Source organism: Cervus elaphus, chromosome 5 (assembly GCF_910594005.1).
Source record: "Cervus elaphus chromosome 5, mCerEla1.1, whole genome shotgun sequence".
NCBI lineage: Eukaryota > Metazoa > Chordata > Mammalia > Artiodactyla > Cervidae > Cervus > Cervus elaphus.
In genome coordinates, this window is record NC_057819.1 from 1,748,011 (window position 1) to 1,766,816 (window position 18,806).

The window sequence follows — 18,806 nt, forward strand, 5'->3', positions numbered from 1 at the left end:
GCCAGGCCCACCTGGCGCCTCCTCCACCTGCAGCCAGCTTCCTGGGTGTCCCTGCCCGCAGAGGAAGCCTCTCTGGGGGTCGCAAGGGCCCCTCGAAGAGGCAGACTGCCCCGGAGCCGCTTCACACGCCGGCCCGGCCAGGGCATCGCACGCGTCCATCTGAGGGGCGGGGAGATTGAGACCAGCTACCACCGCCTGCAGCCAACCAGCGCTCGGCTGGCAACACCAGCCACGGTCCCCAAGGCGTCCCGGTGAGACTCCCTCCACGCGGTCACGGTCATCAGGCCCCAGGTCTGTGGCAGACGCAGGCCCGGGTGGGCAGGGAGGATGCAGCTCAGCAGCTCGCCCGGCCCGGGCTGGCCTCCTCATCCTCCCAGCCCCTGGGGGCCCGAGCCCACTGTCCCAGAGTGGGGGCCACTGGGCAGGTCCGTGGCGTTAAAGCAGGGAGGCTGGGGAGGGGCCAGGTCCCCATGGCAGAGAGCGGAGGGAGCCCGTGCACGGAGGGGAGCAGAGCTGGGCTGAACGGGTCCACTCAGGCCTCCCAGGAGGGCTCGCCCGGGCGCAGGGAGGCAGGGGCCTGACCTCACCGCCTCCTGACCTCCTGGGCCTGATGCCGCCCTTCTGGCCCAAGATGCTGCCCCGTGTCCGGCCGACAACAGACGTGTGTCGGTGCCGGCTTGCAGTCCGCCGAGGGCCGGAGCTCTGGGGAGGGTCTGCGGGGGCGCTACCCGAGGCGGGGGTCTCCCCCCGCCCGGCAGGACCCTGCCACCCCCGGCGCTGACCTGCAGGGGAGCCCTGGGCCAGGCACGGTGACGCCGCTCAACTCGCTTGGCCTCCCTGCCCAGCTCCCAGCGGGGCTGAGCTCCAGCCTCCCACACGGGCCTGGGCGGGTGGCGAGGCATCTGGTCTGCAGCCCGCCTGTGGGGCTCCGCCTGTCCCCCACCCCCACCCCGCGTGCGCCCTTGGGTTTCCCCACGGGGGAGGACTCTGCGTGGGGGCCCCCAGGGCCTGCAGGGAACACAGAGCTCTTTGTCTCTGACGGCTGTCTCTCCTCCCCTGCCCCGGGGAGCTGCCCACTCGCCAAGTACAGGAGTCCTGGCGGCCGGGCAGCCCTATACGCCCCGCGGGAGACGGGCCTGGCCCCGCCGGCACAGTTGTGCGCCCGGCCCAGGGAGTCCCGGTTGCTGGGGGGGCGCGGGTTCAGCAGCCTGGGCTCAGGCGGGAGCCTGGCCCACTCTGGTCCCGTCCTCCAGGTGCTCAGGCCCTGCCCCGGCCCGAGGGCCGGGTCCCGGAGGTCTCCTCCAAGGCCCCGCCCACAGACGGACTCCCACTTCTCCAGTCTCCCAGGAGCACCCAGGGGAGGCCAGAGTGAGTCTGGTCCCTCCCTTGAGGGCAGGCGGGGCCCCCCTTCTGCTCACCCCAGTGGCCGGGCTGGGGCCCAGTAGCCCCCGAGGCCCACGGTGCAGAAAGGCTGAGGCGGAGAGGACGTGGCCCTTTATTGTGGGGTCTGCAAAGCATGGGGCCCTCCTCCTCCTCTGCGCACTGGCTCCAGGGGCCTCCGCCCACGGGTCACGTGGAGCAGCAGGCTTGGGGCGCGGGCCCCGCAGCCGCAGAGCCCCAGGGGGATGCCAGGGCCGGGGCCTCGGGTCCAGGCCCTCGTGGATGGTGGGCAGCGAGAGGCACTGGCTCAGCCCCTCCAGCGCAGGCTGGCCAGCAGGGGCTGGGGAGGGGAGGCCGTGTCCACGTTGCTCCAGGCCAGTGCCGGGAGCTTTGCGGTGACTCGAGGGCCTTGGCGAGCTCGCAGGCGGTGGCCCACGTCAGCCGGTCGCCGTTGGGCAGGAGCTGGGCTGGCAGGGCTGACTCAGAGGCTGGGCAGCAGCGGGCACGGCAGCCCATCGCTGAGCCCTGTGAAGCTCAGGGCCAGCCCCGCCAGCCCAGGTAGCGCGTGACGGCCGAGAGTCACAGGTGGGGACGGCCTGAGCAAGGGCCCCGCCACCTCCACCCTGGACACAGGCGGCGACCCTCAGTCAGGGCAGCCCAGGCCCCTGTGCACGGCCACTTCCTGGGCAAGTGGCCACGGGCAATGCTGGCAAGAGCTCTGAGCCCCAGTTTCCTGCTTGGTCAAGAGGCGGCCTGGCTGTGAGGATTCGATGCACCTGTGTTCATCAAGTCTGTTCTGCAAACCTGCTGTTGGCGGCTTCGCCACGCCTGTCACAACAGTTGATTTTTACGCCAACACAGTGGGTGGCAAGGCTTACTCCGTGGTGCTTGGGAGGGGCGGTGACCTGACTCCTCCACGGTCACATACCACTACGGGGCAGCCGGGTCTGCAAATCGGGGTGCTCGGACCCCCAAGTCCACCCAATCGGTGTTCCCATTCACCTCCTTGAAGGTCCCTGACCGTTTTGGATAGATGGATGCTCCTGTGAGGGTGACTGGTCCCCCCACAGGCCCAGGCTAAGCAAGAGGGCCGTGCTGGGGGACGTGGGTGGGTACCTGCCCTGTGGGAGGCTCTCTGCGTCATAAGCTGGAACTCTGGAGACGGAGGAGGGTCCCCCACCCGCTGCAGAACCCCTGTGGTTCTCTCCTGTCATTTGAACCTGGGGCTGGCAGCCTAGGGGCTGAGAACACCTCCAGAGCCCCCACCCGCCAAGCCAGGGAACAGCTCCCAGGGCCCCAGAACGGGCGTGGACCCGCAGGCCTGAGGACAAGGGCAGCAGGCTGGGGAGAGCCAAGGAGGCGCTCCAGGGCCTGTTGCCAGGCTGAGTCTGTGCGCACGCGGCCACGGCAGCCCGACGGAGGGGGCCCGTGGTAGCGCGGGCCACTGGGCTGGCCGCGGAGCCTCGGCTCAGGCAGGGGGTTCCCAGAGGGTCGTGTGGCCCCCAGCCTCAGTTTCCTGCCCGGTGACAGGACCCGGATGCCTCCTGCCTCCCAGGCTGCCGCGGGGACTCAGCTGACCGCCGCTGAGGTCATTTTGGTCCAGGGGGACCGGGCCCTGGGCCAGGCGAGGCGCAGAGGGCAGGGCAGACAGCGGCTCCCACGGAACGTGCAGCGAGGGGGCGCCTCCGCCTGGGGGTCCGCGTGCCCGCCCCCTCTCCAGCCCTGGGCCTCCCTCCAGGGCGGGCGGGCCCCTGCGGCTGCCAGGCGTGAAGGGCAAGACCGCAGACGAGCTGCCGGCAGGTCCTGCCTGAGGACTCTGAGCTCCGGGTGCTACGGGGGGCAGCGTGGTCAGGGAGGCCGGCCTCGGGGGCCTGAGCGCGGGCATGCGCACAGCCGGCCGTCCGACCGCGGGCCGCCCACTGGCTGACCCCCCCGCCCCCCGCCGCAGCCTGGCTTGCAGCCAGGAGAGGCTGCCCGCTGGGAGCTGGACAGGCTGGTCCGAGGCCCGCGGGGCCCGGCGGGAGGAGGCCCAGACAATGGGCCCTTGTTCCCGGTCCTCAGGCCCCGGGCCAGAGCCTCGGGCCACCCGCCGGCTCCCTGCGCACCCTCGGCGCCCCCCCGGGACCAGGCCCCTCCAGGGAGCCCTGCTGCCCCCACGCCACCCCAGGAAACAGGAGCCAGCCAGGTCAGCACGCCCTCCCCCCTCTCCCCGTCCAGCGGGCTGGCGCCCGTGGACTGGGTCTGGGCCGCCAGGGGAGGGTGGCTGTTTGACGGCGCCCCCCCCCCCCCATCCTGGCCCCCTCTCTCTCGCTCCTAAGCGGGCCCTCGCAGAGGCCCAGCTGGGGCAGGATATGGGGCGGCCTGCTTTCTGCAGAGCCGGCACCAAGCCCGCTCCGCCACCCAGCACATTCTTTCAGCCAGGGCTCTGTGAGCAGTGTGCGTGCACAGTGGCAGCAAGCCCGGGGTCCCCGCAACGGCTCCAGGCCAGCCTCAGGGCGCCCGTGGCGACCGCTGCACCTGCATGCAGCGGCTCAGAGCCGGCCGGGCCCGGGGGGCTGCCCTGTCTCACGCCCGGGCTCATTGTGACCAGGGGCTGCGGCGGCCACAGGCTGTGTCAGGAGCAAGGCCCCTTCACGGCGGGACGTCCAGTGGGCGGGGGGAATGCAGGTGGCAGGGGCCAGCCCAGCAGGAGGAGAGATCTGCTCCTGGCGTGAGCTGCTTGGGGAGGCAGTGGGCTCCCGTCCACAGGGGGAACATGTGGGCCGGCTCTCTCCCAGCTCTGGGCCTCACTTGGATCTGTCAGGGTGTTGTGGATCCCGAAGGTTCTCCATGTGACCCCCTGCCTGGGTCCCGGGGCCGGGCCCACGGCTCAGGAAACGGGTCCAGACGACAGGTGGCACCCCGGGGCTGGGGCGGCAGGGTTCCCACGGGCTGCCGCTGCAGGCCAGCCTCACACACGACGCTGGCACGGGGTCCCAGAGACGGACACTGACCCTTGTTCTGAGGCCACGCATGCAGCAGGCCAGTGGGGGGCCCCCCGAGGGCAGCTCCAGGCTCCCATCCACCAGGCCGCCCAGCCCGGGGCGCTGCAGGTCAAGGGCCAGGGGCCCAAGCAGGCATGGGCAGGCTGAGGAAGGCCGCGTTCCTACAGAGCAGGGCCCCCTCCTGGCCCAAGTCCTGCACGTGCTGAGAGTGGAGTGAGCCAGGGCCATGGCCTCCCCGCCCTGGACGCCCTCCCAACCACTGCCCCCGCCCCAGGCTTGCCGGGCCTCCTTCCCCCGCCCCCCACCCCCTGCACAGTAGCGATGGGCCAACTGTCCAGGGCAGCTGGACGCTACGTGAACAGAGAGTCAGTGCGTCAGGGGTCTCAGGGAGGCGATTTGTGGGTCTGGGAACCCTTAGACCGGTTCCCTGGAGGTGAAAACGTTCTGAGACCCCCACAGCTCCTCTGGGGTTGGGCTTGTCTTTGGGGGGCTCCTCTGATGACCGCACAGTGCCCCTGCCCTTCAGCATCCCCGTCAGGTCCCCCACCTCTACCCGCCTAGGCCCCAGGTCTCCTGGGCTATGGCTGCAGTCCAGACCCTGCCTGTCAGGGTGGCACTCGGCTCAGACCAGGTGATCCCTGCCCCTGTGCCCTCACTCAGCAGGGAACGCCACCAGCCCCGTCTTCATAGGCCCTCTGCAGAGCACAGGGACCACCCTGCCTCCTCCCTCAGCCCCCTGCCCAGCCCGCCCACCACTCGAGCAGCCTCAGGCCTCGCCCCCGACAGCCTCCTCCTGGGGGTCCCGGCCTCCCGCCCCTCCCAGCCGGAGCCAGCTCCACGGCAACCCTGGGCTTGACCCTCTTGGTGGAGTTCAAACGTCCTCAGGTCGTGTGGTGGCAGAGACAGCCTGCAAGCCTCAGACTCTGGCCTCCACGGCCTCCCCTGCCCACCAGCGCCCCTGTCCAGCACCCGTCCAGCCTCCCAGCCTCACGCACATCCCCCCATCAGGCCCCCGGCCTGCCCTGTCCTTCCCGCCCCCCTAACACCTCTGCCTTGGCCGCCTCCTCCTGTTATTCCCCTGCGCCCTGCATGCTGTCTTTTAGGGGGTCCGTTTACAGGATGCGACAGGCACCACCAGGATGGGCCCCCAGGCCTCAGGTCAGGTCCCTCTGCCAACCCCAAGCCAGAGAGCAACGTGCTGTGTGCGTAAAGCCCAGGAGGGCACGGGAAGCCAGGCCCGAGTGCCTGAGGGCCGTAACGGCAGAGGCCCTGTTGGCCGTGGGGCAGGGCAGGCCCCAGCCTCTGGGACACCAGGACGCAGCCCGCTGGTCCCCCCCCCCCAAGCTAACGTGCCCAGCCAGTGCCTTGGGCTCCTCGCCAGAGAGATCTGGGGCCCTGGCTGATTCATGCCACTCTGTTGGCACCTCACACACGGTTCAAGTGGGAGATGCCAGCTAGGGAGGGTCCAGAAGCCCAGGCTGACCCAGACAGGGTCCCAGAGACCCCAGCCTGCCTTCTGCAGGCGTGGACAGCTCCCCCGAAAGGGCCAGCCCCAGCCTTCCTGCCTGTGGAGCCCAGAGGGGCGGGCTCCGGCCTCGGCTGGCCCCCACTTCGCTGGGCTTGCCCCTCTTCTCCAAGCCCCCGTCCACCTGCAGACCAGGCTGATCTCGGCGCATGGGCGGGGTGGCGGCCGCCGCAGGGCGCCGGGACTTGCCAGAGAGGGAAGCTGCGGGCGGGTGGTGACTCCTGAGGGGCCCCGGGCAGGGCGTCTGTGGAGCCAGGGCCCCGCCCACCCTGACGCGATGCTGCGAGGCACAGCAGGTGCCAGGTGTGTGTCCTCGGCGGCCCCGGGCGCTGCCCGTGAGGAAGACGGGCCTTGTCTGAGCTGCCAGGGTGAGGCTGCTGCACCCGCTGACCAGCCGGGCGGGGCTCGGCTTCCCCAGGTTCTGGCTGCAGGATCCAGAGCCGGGCCTCCCGTCTGCCCATTGCTCCTCGGGACAAGACCACTGGCCCCCAGCCGCCCTCCTTTCTTGGCAGGGTCTGAAGGCAGGAGCCTAGCTCCAGGCTAGGAGCCACAGCCGACCTCAAACCCCAGAGACGCACGGACTGTCCAGGGAGCCCCTCCCCAGCTGTAGGCCACTGCTCTCCGTGCCTGCCTCGCCCCGCGGGCCAGACGATACCCCCATCGTCCCCTCCCCTGGGAACCGCCCGGCGCGCGCGACCCGCTCCGTACTGCCTCCCGGCCCCTCCCCGGCCTTCAGCCCCGGCCGGCCCTCTCCTACTCTCGCCTGGCGCAGGAGGCGCCGCAGGTGCCGGGCGCGCTCGGGCGCTGCTCGTGGAGCGTGGACTGGATCTCGCGGAGCCCGCGCACCCGGCGCTCCTAAGGCGCGGGCCCGCACCGCGCCGCCGCCCCGGCCTCCGAACTCGCGTCGGGCCCGGCCCGCCGGCCCAAACGCGCCCCCAAGGCCGCCCCACGGCGGGCGCAGAGCCGGCGGGAGGCCTGGCGGCCCGGCGCCCCGCCCCGGCCCCGCCCCGGCCCCGCTCCTGCCCGGGTATGCGCGGCGTTCGGGGCGCGCGATCCGAGGCTGCGCGCCCTCGCCGGGCCGGAGCGCGGGGCGGGGGAGGGGGAGAGGCGGGCCCCTGCCGGGGTTCCCGGAGATCCCACACTCGGTTTGGGGGTGTCGCTGGAGGAGGCCGTCGGCCCCCGCTTGTCCTGGCTCGAGCTGTGTGGCCAGGGACTGGAGTCACCAGAGGGGAGGTGGCGCTCGGCGCCTGCAAAGCCTCGGGCACCCGGGGCTGACCGTGGATGGATCGTTTTGGCGATGAAAGGAAGGAGACTGAACTCGGGGGTCAGGGCAGGGTGGAGGGATCAGCTGAAGGCGGTGCCAGCGCCGGTTCTCAGAACCTGCCCCCAGCCCTCCACGCAGCGTGGGTGTAGTGCCTGACTTTTCCACCCGTTGTGGGCTCTCCTGCCTTGACAAATATTCAGGCTTTCTCCCTCCTTGGCTGGCAGCAGAGCTGGGCGAGCCAGCAGCCTCTGCCAGCCACCTGGGGCATGAAGGGGGTGCGGGTGCTGGTTAACCATCTAACCCCAGCTCTGGGCAGGCTGGCAGCAGGCTGGCCGCACCTGCCTGCCTTCAGCCTTCCTCCCAGGCAGAAGTGGGGGAAGCGTGTGTGTGTCTGGGGAGGGGGGGTGTGCGCCTTGCTACTCCAGGGGCCAGGTGTGAGCTCTCGGGGCCCCTCGCTGGAGGGGTCTTCGTTGGGGGTCCACTCCCCCTTTTAGCTCTTCCCCCCCCCCCAGCCCCTTCGCATTCCCAGGGCAGGCGAATTTGGCTCCAGAGCCCTGACTCCCCAGCAGGGAAGGTGTGTGTCCAGCCTGGGAGGGGTGCCCAGGGACCGTGATGGGGGAGGACCGGCCCATGAGGGAAGGCAGACTTCGGCTCCTTCTGCAGGGTTAAGCACCGCTCCGCCCCCGCAGGAGTAGGGCTGAGCCGTGCTGGGCTCTGTGGTCCCGGGTCTGAGCCCTGGAGACGACGCAGGGGGCTGGCCCCCGAGCCGTGCTGGGCTTGTTCCTATCCTGGCCCCCTTCTTTCCTGCCGTTGGATGGCTAGACGCAGACGCCCACCCGCTCTGTAGCCGGCTTTGTGCCTGGGCCACCTTGGCGCCACAGGCTTCCTCCTTGGCAAACCTGCAGGACAGCCCCGCCTGCCTTCCTCCGGGGCCCAGGCGACGGCCCAGTGCAGCGACGTGGTGGGGTCCCGGGCCTTCAGCAGCGGCCCCACGGCCCCGGGGGCCTCCAGACCCCTACCCAGAGCCGGCGGCCCGGCCAGCCACACACGCCACGCCCCGCCCCATCCCAGGACCGGAGCCAGAACTGGGACGCCTCCCAGGTCTTGACCGTATCCTTCCAGAGGCTGAGCCAGGCCTGGACCCGGTCCCCCCTGAGAGTGAGAAGGCCAAGGAGGCGGCGTGGGGTTGGTGGGGCGGGGTGGGCAGGGGAGGGCCAAGTCTGGATGTCCTGAAGGGGCAACCAGACAGCGGTGGGGTTGGGGGGTTACGCTTAGAGCGTGGAGTCCCGTGGGAAGTGGAGAACTGCTCCCCAGCCCTGAGTCTCATCCCCACACCACCCTCTGTGTCCTTGGCTGAGAGATTCCTGGAGGGCGTTTGCCCTGGGCAGCTGAACTGTGTCTGGGGAGACCCCGTGGGATGGGGTGGGGCCGTGGGGTTGCCCTCTGAACCCCCAGGGCAGAGGTTGAGGTTCAGAAGCTTGTATGCAGTCTCTCCGGCTCCCCAGGCAGTGCTAGTGAACAAGAACCTGCCCGCCAGCGCAGAAGACTTGGGAGACGTGGGCTCGAGCCCTGGATTTGGAAGCTCCCCCGGAGAAGGAAATGGCACCCACCCCCGTCCTCTTGCCTGGGAAATCCCGTGGACAGAGGAGCCTGCAGGGCTCCAGTCCATGGGGTCACTGGGAGTCGGACAGGCCTGAGCATAGCACCTAGTCTCTCGGGGAGCCAGTGAGCTGGGAGGTTGAGGAGCTGGAGAGTCGGGTGGGTGGGTGAGGATGCTGAGGACGTCCTGGGCCCCGAATGGGACCTGCCAGGAGACCAGGCGCGCCGACAGTTGGTGGCCCAGCTGCTGTGACCGGGAACCGGGGTCCGGATGACCCAGCAGCTGTGGGGGGAGGGCTGGAGCCGGCCCTGCTCGGGACGTGTCCCACCTTCGGGCCTCTTCTCTCTATCCACCCAGTGTGTATATCCAAGCCCAGGAGGAGGAAGGCCAGCCCGGGTACCTCAGCAAGCAGCCACGGACGCCTCCTGACAGCAAAGAGGCCGGAGGGAGCACTCCTGGGAGGGAGGAAGCAGATGGACACTCTGAAGAGACCGTTTCCCCTGGAGCTGGCTCCAAGGGGCGGGTTAGGAGCTTCTTGCAGGGTCAGGGGTGGCCTCAGGCCCCCGCTGCAAACCCCTGGACCTGCCCCTTTGCGGGGACAGAAACAAGGGCGAAGCGTGTAGCGCTATGAGTTTTCTGTGGCTTTCATAACATGTGAACCACAAACTTGGTGATGGTTTAAAATGACAGGAGTCCTTGGAGAAGGAAGTGGCAATCCACTCCAGTGTTCTTGCCTGGGAAATCCCATGGACAGAGGAGCCTGGCAGGCTATAGTCCATGGGGTCACAAAGGGCCAGACACGACTTAGCAACTAACCAACATACTGAGTAACCAAAAATTAAGATGCTATAACAAATTATTTATATGTAATTTTACAAAAAACTCAAATTTGGGTAAATTTTATTATAGCTAGAAAGAATTGGGTCTCTTCCTATATTTTACTATTATGATTTCTAACTTTAAAAATCTCATTTTTTAAAAAAACTGAGATCATTAAAAAAAAAAACAAACGACAGGAGTGTATCCTCTCCCAGTTCTGGAGGCCAGAAGTCGGAAACCAGCCGGAGCCCTGGCAGGGCTGTGCCCTCTAAGGCTTCTTTCTCTGCCTGTCGCCAGCTTCTGGCGGTGGCCAGCGTCCTGACCCAGCTCGCCTTGCAGTGGCTTCCCGCCAGCCTCTGCCTCCCGGGTCCCGAGGGCCCCTCCCTGCGTCTGTGTCTCCCGCTTTTTAGGTCAGCGCCTTTGGCCGTGCCGGCCTGCGTTGCTGTGCGTGGGCTTTCTCTAGCGGCAGAGGGCGGGGGCTGCTTCCCGGCGTGTGGGAGCCTCCCGGATCGGGACTGGAACCCCTGTCTCCTGCACTAGTGTGTGCGTGCTTAGCCGCTCAGCCGTGTCTGACTCTTTGCAAGCCACGGACTGTAATCCACCAGGCTCCTCAGTCCATGGGATTCTTCTGGAAAGAATACTGAAGTAGATTGCCATGCCCTCCTCCAGCGGATCTTCCCCACTCAGGGATCGAACCCGCATCTCCTGTGTCTCCTGCATCGCAGGCAGATTCTTCACCCGCTGAGCGACCAAGGAGGCCCCGTGACTTCCTTCTTACAGGGACGCTGATTACTGACGTAGGAGCCCGCCCCCACCCAGGATGACCTCATCATTACTGATGACTTCTGCAAAGACCACCTCTCCAGACAGGGTCTGATTCAGAGCCCCCAGATGGATGAGGGTCTGGGGGGAGATTGTTCAGCCCACCGTAGCAGCTTCTGCAAAACCGTTTCCTCCTCTGGCAAATGGGGAAAATTAAGATGCCCACCTGGCAAAGGCAGAGGCTTAGACGCAGCAAGGAAGGCGTCCAGCACAGACCCACGGTCGGTGCTGAGCACCGGTGGTCTAACCAGGCTTCCGCGGCCCCGTGCCCAAGCCTCCCGGCCACCTGACGGCCATCATGTCCATTTAGCCGTGGTCACCGGGTCCCGTGGGCGCCCCCGAGACAAAGATGCAGGAGGTCGATGGGAGAGCTGGGGGGGAGCTGTGATGGGGGTCCCGGGGCCCTGCGGGAGCCAGGACAGCCCCCAACCAGGAGGCAGGGGAGGGCTTCCAAGAGGAGGCGGTGGTGTTGAGGTCAGGCCTGACGGAAGAAGAGTCCAGGTGGTGGGTGAACCACTCGGAGGAGGGTCCGGCCCAGCCACGGGTGCTGACCTGGAGGGCAGCGTGCACCTCTGAAGGGAGTCTTAGTTGGGGAGGGACGTGACCTGAGCGCCGGGGCTGCAGGGGGGCGGAGAGGGGTACCTGGGGACCCCGCGGGGTTGCCACGTGAGAAGGGTAGGCTGTGGGGGACGGGGCGGGCTGGGGTCAGGTGTGGCCGGGGGCAGCGCAGCGGGGGAGGGCTTGGGGCCGCTGGGCGGGGCGGTGAAGATGCCCAGGCCCTCTCCCCAGGGTGTGGCTCTGCCTCCCGTGGCCAGCGGAGGTCTGGGGAGGGTCGCCACTTAGCTCAGGTTTGGGCTTGTTGGTTGAAGCAACAGCCGACAGGGTGTTTCAGCAGGGTGCAGCTAAAGAGAGGAATTGAGTCCAGGGCTGAGCCGTGAAGGGGGTCAAAGAGAGGCTGAGGAAGGGGCCGGGGGGAGAGCTTCCAGAAGCCCAGGCAGGCCGAGCCAGGCATGAACAGAGTGTGCGCATCGGTGAAACCTCACGTCCCTGTAGCCCCGTGCAGGGTCGCAGCCGTGGGCACGGGGCTTGGGTGTCGCACCCGCCCCCACCTGGAGACAGTAGGTGGGGGTTGGGGGCTGGGGTGTGGACAAGACACTGCCTTCCTCCCCCGCCCCCTGGAGCTCCCAGACTCGCAGATAATTACGAGGTGATGCGATAAATGCTACCTGTGCAGAGAGCCGTGGGCAGGCAGGGGGCGGCGGCTGCAGGCCCCAGGTGCGGCCGGTCTTAACGCTTCTGCCCAGCAACTGTTTGAAAGATCCGTGCTTCTCCAGACAGAAAACGGAGGACAAGGAAGGAGAGGAGACTCTGGGCCGTCAGGCTTGGGGTTGAAGGGAACCTAGGCCCTGCACTTGCCCATGGGGCCCGGGCCCTTGGTCACCCTGCCAAACCACCTCTGAGGTTGAAACCTGGTCTACCAGGTGGCACGCGGGCTCTGCAGCCCAAGCTCCCGGTTGTTAATGAGCCGCTCGCCCTGGAGGCCCACGCACCTGGCCAAGCGCCGGCCTCTGTCCTCACGCCAAACACGGGTGCTGAGGTGGGAACCCTGCAAGGCTGCCGGCGGGTGTCTGGGGGCAGCAGGGCCCTGCCGCTGTCTGCAGTTTGCCAGAGCTCACCTCCGCCACTGCCGGGCCACACCAGCCCCTGCACCAAGCCCGGGATCGCCTCCCATCCCTTCGGTGTGGCCTTCATGGCTCTGAGAGGCAGTGGCTGAGTGGCCATAGGGTTGGGGAGCCTCGGACAGCGGGCAGGGTGTTAGGCCTGGCCCATCTGACGCACGTGCAGAAGGCATTCCAAGAAGGCAAACTGGGGCTTGATGTTGGGAAGAACGTGCCAGACACCCGCCATCTCTCTGTCCTGAGAGGTAGTGAGTTCCCTGTCGGGGCAGGTATGCAAGCCGAGCTTTCTGGGGTGATGAAGATGGAAGCTCAGAGGCCAAAGATTTGGGACTGTGTGACCCTCAAGCTAATGAAGACGGACTTTTGTTTAAGGGTCCCCTTGGTGCAGACCCCAGGGGACACAAAATGCCCCTGATGACATCAGGCCTCCCGGCTCCCACGGGTTCCGGGGGGTGGGTCGGGCGCTGCTTGCTTCTGGACCCACCTGCCTGGCTCTCTCACTGTGATGGCATTACAGGATGTGGTTTCTCCATTTTTGTTTTGTCTCTGGCCACGTCACCCGGCCTGCGGGACCTCAGGTCCCTGGCCGGGGTGTTGAACCCCAACCCTGAAAGCCCGGGGTCCTGACCACTCCCAGGAGGTTGTGTTGCTACCAGCTGGGGCCCACCTGGGGCACAGGCTCACCACTTCCGCTCCCCAGGACCTGACAGCCGGGTTGGGGAGCGCCCCGGAGGGGAAGGAAGTGTTTTCAGGGCCTTCTCTGTTTCCTGGGTTGCAGGCCTGCCAGGTAGCTTTGGGCAAGTCCTTTTTCCTCTTAGGCTGCGGTTTCCTGGGCCAGGAGTGCCCTGCTCACCCACCGGAGCCTGTCGGGAGCGGGAGCGGCCTTGGAGGCCACTGTGGGCCCGTTTCGCAGATGGGGGATGGGTCGGGTGCCTGCCTGCCCGCCCCCCACTCCTGCTCTCCAGGTCCGGGGCCTGAGTCTCCATCTGGCCAGGCTCTGCAGGCTCTCCGGGATCATTAGCAGATGAAAGGCTCCAGGAGGGTGGGGCGGGGCCCCAGGCTGCCTTGGCAGCTGCCCCTGGCTGGAGGCCAGCCAGACCCAGACAAGCTCCTCTGGGAGCAAGCACACAGAGCGCCCAGCCCTGCCGGCCCCGCCAGCGCCCCCCATCAGGGCTGCCCTCCGCCTGGCTCCCGGGTGCCTGCGGGACTAATGGTCACCCACCAGGGTCTTCATGAGGGAAACCGAAAGTCACTCAGTCGTGATCTATACAGTCCAAGGAATTCTCCAGGCCAGAATACTGGAGTGGGTAATCTTTCCCTTCACCAGCAGATCCTCCCAACCCCGGGATCGAACCCAGGTCACCTGCACTGCAGGCAGATTCTTTCTTTACCAGCTGAGCCACCAGGGAAGTCCTTAATGAGTGAGCCAGGGTTAATGGGTTACCCAGACTGGTGACACATTTACCAGCCTTCCCGGGCTCTCAAGGTCCAGTCACACTGGCCTGGACTTCAGGGTCTGAGCTCAGCACCTTCCTGTTCCAGCTTTGATGCCTCACGGCTCCGGAAGGGTCAGGAAGGTCCTGGGTCTTTCTTCTGCCCTCTCTGCTCCAGAGATGGCCCCCAGGGCCTGGCCTCTGGGCTCCAATGGCCCCTCCACCGGGCTGGCCTCCCCAGTCCAATCCCAGTGGTGCTAGACAACCCCCCCACGATGGCGTGGGGCCCTCCCTCGGGGTCCTGGGCTCCCCCTCCATGGCTGATCGTGCTACCCCATCTTGGGTCCAGCTGAGGGTTCCTGGAGAGAAGAAACGGCATGGGTCAGAGGGGAGAGCGAGTGAACAAATGAATGATGGGTGCGTATGTGCTGGCTGCAGGCGGCACGTGGACTTCAGAGGCTTGGGCAGGCTTGGACCTGCCAGCCTTGTGGGGGCACACACCCCACCCCTTCTCGTTGGGCAGGAGCGGGGGGGGGGGGGCATGAGCAGACCACCCCGTCATCCATCAACCTGCCTGCTCAAGACCCCAGAAAGTTGGGGGGGTGAGGAAAGGCGGCCCGGGTCATGTGACTCCCTTCTGTCCCCGTGACCAGGGTCCTTCGAGCGACAGCCTGTGTATGCCTGTGGCCCCGGGGCTGGGGGAGAGGGCATCCTGGGGCCAGAAGTGGGGCCAGCCCCCAGATATCCTAAGGGGCCAGGAGAGACCCATTGCCTGACCTGCCCCTGCCCGCTGCCCAGCCTCATTCAGCTCCACAGAGGCCCTCAGAACTCAGGTCCTTTTACTCCCGGCTGGGGACCCACCGAGCTGGAAGAGGCTGGCCGCTGTCCCGGTCACATGGCCCCCCAGGGCCCGACCCAGGGCTTCTCCTTCCCCCACCTGGAAGGGTGCCTGTGCCTTTAAAGCCTCCCCCACTCCGGCCGGCGGGGGGGGGGGGGGGGGGAGGAGGGGAGGAGCCGGCAAGGGACTGAGCTCCATGCCTAGTGCTGGAGCAGACAGAGGACCAGCCTTGCAGCCAGGTGAGCCGGGGCAGGGCGGGGGGCCCCCTGCGCCCCGTGCTGTGTGACCCCAAGGCCGCCACTCGCCCTCTCTGAGCTGCCGGGGGGCATGGGAGAGGGCAGCCCAGACCTGGGGCCTTTTTGGGGGCTTCTGGGGCGCTGGGTCCCAGCCCCAGCTCCGTTCTGTCCCGTCTCTGCTCTGAATGGGTCGCTCTCCCTCTCTGAGCCTCAGTTTGTGCACCTGTGAAATGGGAGTGGGCTGCCCTTCAGGGTGATGGGGGCTGGTGTGGCCGGATCCCGCAGAGGGGCCGCATAGACGGGCAGGGCCTTAGGCCCTTGGCCGGACCGGGTCTGGCCTGGGAGCCTCTTGTTTGTTGTCTGGTAAGTGGTCTGAGGCCGCCTGACCAGGCTTCCCGGCTGACTTGGCCACGGGTGTGGGGTGGGTGGAGGAGGCTGGGGGAGTGGGCTTCTCAGATTGAGAGGGAGGGGGGCCCAGCATGGAGAAACTGAGGCCCGGAAGGGTGGGGCAGCCTGGGCTCGTGGTGGGGTCGCTGGAGGGGTCTGGAGTGGAGGCAGGCAGCGCTGGGGGCTGGGTGTCATGCCCTCAGACCACATCTGCCCCCCTTGGGCTCTGGGGGGCGGAGGGGCAGGCCGGTGGTGCAGGGGGTGCTGACTACGCAGCTCCAGGGGCCGCCCACCCCCTGGTGGTCCTCGCACAGCCGCTTGGACAGGCTTCCGGCTGAGTGGGGTCATCGGGTCTCGGGGGAAGGAGCCGTTTCTAATTCTCGGCCCTGTTCCACCAGGGTGGGCAGCGCGGGGCACGGACCCCAGCTCCGGTCCGGGTGTAGTGCCGAGCTTCCTGCCCAGGGCTGTGCTCTCGGCCCCGGAGGACGCGACTCTTCACTGCCCGCCAGGTGGTAAGTGGGGCGCCGGGGTGCCTACCTGCCCGTCCACGTGCCTGAGGGCCCAAGTCACCCTGGCCTGAGCCTCGGCTTCCGGCCAGCCTGTGAACGGCTCTGCCCAGCCTCACCCCTCTGGCTCGGGCTGGAGGATTAGCAGAGAAACCCCAGGCTGTCGGCGCGCCTCCTCTCTTCACGCTCTTTCTGTGTGTCCTGGAACCTGCTCGCTCAGCCCAGATTCCTCATGGGCCTGTGTGTGCGCGTGCATGCGCTTGCACTCATTGGGAGCAGGTGGCGCATGGCAGACTAGGTATCTCTGGATGTGTGAGACTTGCATACTCCTGGGGGCAGGGAGCTCACCACCTTATGTGCCTAGCACAGGAACCCTGGGGTCTGAAGGAGACCTCCAGCCCAGAACCCCTGCCCCCCAGGCTTCCCCCCTGGGGTCGGGGTGGGGGCCAGCTGGGACTGAATGTGACACAGCTGACCTGGGAGGACGGGCTTTATTGTTCTGAACATCTTGCCTCTGTTGACTCAGCCTGTGAGACGCTCTGGTCCTTCCCAAGAACCTGCAGCCGCTGCTCGGCTTCTCCTGGGCCCCGTGGCAGCTCCTCCAGCCCATCCCAGCCCAGCGTTTTCCTGCTGGGGTCACCTGTAGGTCCCGGTCCTCCTCTGTCCACTCAGGCCTTTTTCTGACCTTCCTGCCGCCCCAGGCAGGGAGGAAACCATTGAGCAAGCTCAGGCAGGCGGGCAGAGCCCTGTGGCTTCCCACCGCAGAAGCCTCCCTGCCGACCGTCCAGTCATGCGGCGGCTCAGACAGGACCCAGTGCCCCGGTGTTGCTGGCCAGCGTCCAGCCCTCGGGGATGGGTCTTGAGCCTCGGTCCCTGGCTCCTGCCCCAGCCCGTCTTCTCAATCACCCTGGTCTGCAGGGGGCGGGATGATGTCCAGGGAAAGAGCAGTTGGGGGACCCCCAGCCCGGGGTCGTGGTGGAGAGCACCCGGGAGTGCACTGACTGGGTCCCACGTGGAGCCCGCCCAAGGGCAGCGGTGTGTTCTGGCTGTGTGGCCCCAGGGGCAGCCTCCCCGTCTCCTTCTATCAGGTGGTGCGGCCTTGTGAGCTTTTTGCAGATTAGATAGTGCAGGTGGGGGGCTGGGGGCTTCGGGGCAGCCTTGATACAGTGAGCCCGGCAGCAGGCAAGGGAGGCCTGCCTCGGAGAGCAGCTGATCCTTGCCCTTGGCAGACAAAGGCCAGAGAGAGGTGCACAAGGTCCAAGTCCCCCGGGGCGGGTCTGGAGCTGCTCCCGACTCCACTCCCTGGTGTCCGGGACATGCAGCCCTTGGGGCAGGTACGGGGCAGCCAGGTGTGTGTGTGCCCTGCTGATCTGTGCGGCCTTGGACCTGCTCTGGCCCTCTGGGCCCTGCCTTTCCAGGCTGGGCAGCTGGTTCCTTGGGCCTAGGGTACTACCATTATTGGACAGATGGTGGAAGCTTCTAGGTGTGAAGCAGGAGGGAGGGGTGGCCTTTCCGCCCAGCTGTGGGGTGTGGTGAGCCTCGCGGTCTGGGTTCTGCCCCACTGCTGGTGCCACCCCGGCCCCGCTGCACGGCCTCAGGAGCCACCTCTGGGCCTGGAATTCAGACACTCTGAGCCAGGACAGGGCGGGCTGGTGGGAGACCCACCCAGACACCATCCTCTGGGACAAGGAGTGCCTGGCCTCTGTCTATGCGCTGCTCCTTCCCCGTTGGGGCCACACCCCTCACCTGCTGCCACCATCCAGGGGTCATCGCTGACAGCACCTGCCCCCTCCAGGGCCCTCCCAGGGCGGTGTGAACTTTAGCTGCCTGGTGATGGGTGGAGTCCCCCACATCCTGGCTGCCGTGACAGGTCGGGACCAGACCGGACGTGATGGGACACAGCCTCTGGCCGCCCTGCCTGCTGCGTGCTATCTTTGGGGATTGCCCACTCTCCACGGGGATTCAAAGTGCCCCCTGTCATGGCAGTCTGAGTGCGGCTTGGGAAAGCATTTCCAGACACAGAGTATTTCAGAAAGGAGTGAGTTTTTTGAGAATAAACAGCAGAGATAGTGAAAGTGTTAGTCGCAACTCTTTGTGACCCCATGGACTGTAGCCCGCCAGGCGCCTCTGTCCATGGGGATTCTCCAGGCAAGAGTACTGGTGTGGGTTGCCATGCCCTCCTCCAGGGGATCTTCCTGACCCGGGGGTTGAACTTGGGTCTCCTGCACTGCAGTAATGAGACTGCTAGGAGTGCAGCAGGCCTGGTCTCCGGCGGCCTTGGCCTGCAGCAGTGTGGAGCAGGACCTGGGTTCCCAAGAACAGAGGCTGGGCCCGTTCACAGTGCTGAGACCACCAGATCCCAGCCACTAGACCAGTGGTCAGTGACAAGAGCCCTGGCCCTTCAGCTTTGCTGGAAAGAATTTCCACCAAGACGGAAAGCAGTGAAGCAAGTAAAGTGGTTATTAGGAAGAGAGTACAGCGTGTGTGGACAGACACACGGCGGACTCGGACAGCGAGGCCCTGAGTTGCATCCATGTGGCAGTTTCAACCACTTTATGGGGCATTTCTTTCAGTTTCCCTCTAGCCACTCGTTATGATTTGCCTCCTTCGCGTGTCTCAGGATCCGCCATGTGTGTACATGCATCTCTTCGCCAAAAGGGATCCTACTGCAAAGGGCTACGGGTAGAGCATCCCTTGACCTGACTCCCCTTCGGCTTCCGAGGAGCCTTTTCTGTGCGTGTGTGGTCAGGGAAGAGAAATCTGTGATCCATGCAGGGTCCAGCCTCCTCCCTTAATTGTCCTGCTATTCTTATCTTGGAGTTTCGGTTGAGAGACTGTGAATCTCTGATAGCTTTATCCTGGTGGGGCGAGGGGACATGTGACCTCCTGACAGCCTAGGGAGAACTGATGCTTTCCATGGGTTAGTAGAAAATTTTTATAGCCTTGAGACAAAGAAAATTCCTTCTGGAAGGGTGGCATTAAGTGATTAGTTAGGGTGCTATAGGGTGAGGACCGGGTGGGCATTTTTGCATCACTGGGGGTCAGCAAACTGGCTGGTAAGGATCACTGAGGCTTTTGGCAATGGTTCCTGCTCAATCCGTCCCAGAGACGACCTTCATTCTGGGCTCTGGGGCTGTGGCCTTGGGATAGGACTCCACGCCCCTGGGAGGGCCTCTGGCCCCCTGTGACCCCTGCAAGACTAGGTGAGGGTTCCTCAGCCCCTCTTCTCCTCCTGGCGGGGCCCACCCCAGCTCCCAGCTCCCACCTCCCAGCCTAGCTCTGGGTCCCCTGAGGAGCTCTGCAGGGCCCGCAGGCGTGGCTCCGGGCAGCTCC

At 66.4% G+C, this 18,806-nt stretch overlaps 1 protein-coding gene across 1 annotated transcript; it reads right to left on the reverse strand.

Moving 5' to 3' along the window:
• Positions 1–260: 260 nt before the first annotated feature.
• Positions 261–7,421, reverse strand: LRRC75B (leucine rich repeat containing 75B). Its single transcript, XM_043905789.1, is given in 12 exon segments — positions 261–1,691; positions 1,694–1,779; positions 1,782–1,849; positions 1,851–2,022; positions 2,959–3,210; positions 3,309–3,621; positions 3,827–3,989; positions 4,171–4,714; positions 5,878–6,314; positions 6,468–6,693; positions 6,696–7,206; positions 7,413–7,421. Coding segments are annotated over 12 exon segments (3,258 nt in total). The 3' UTR covers positions 261–1,214.
• Positions 7,422–18,806: the final 11,385 nt, after the last annotated feature.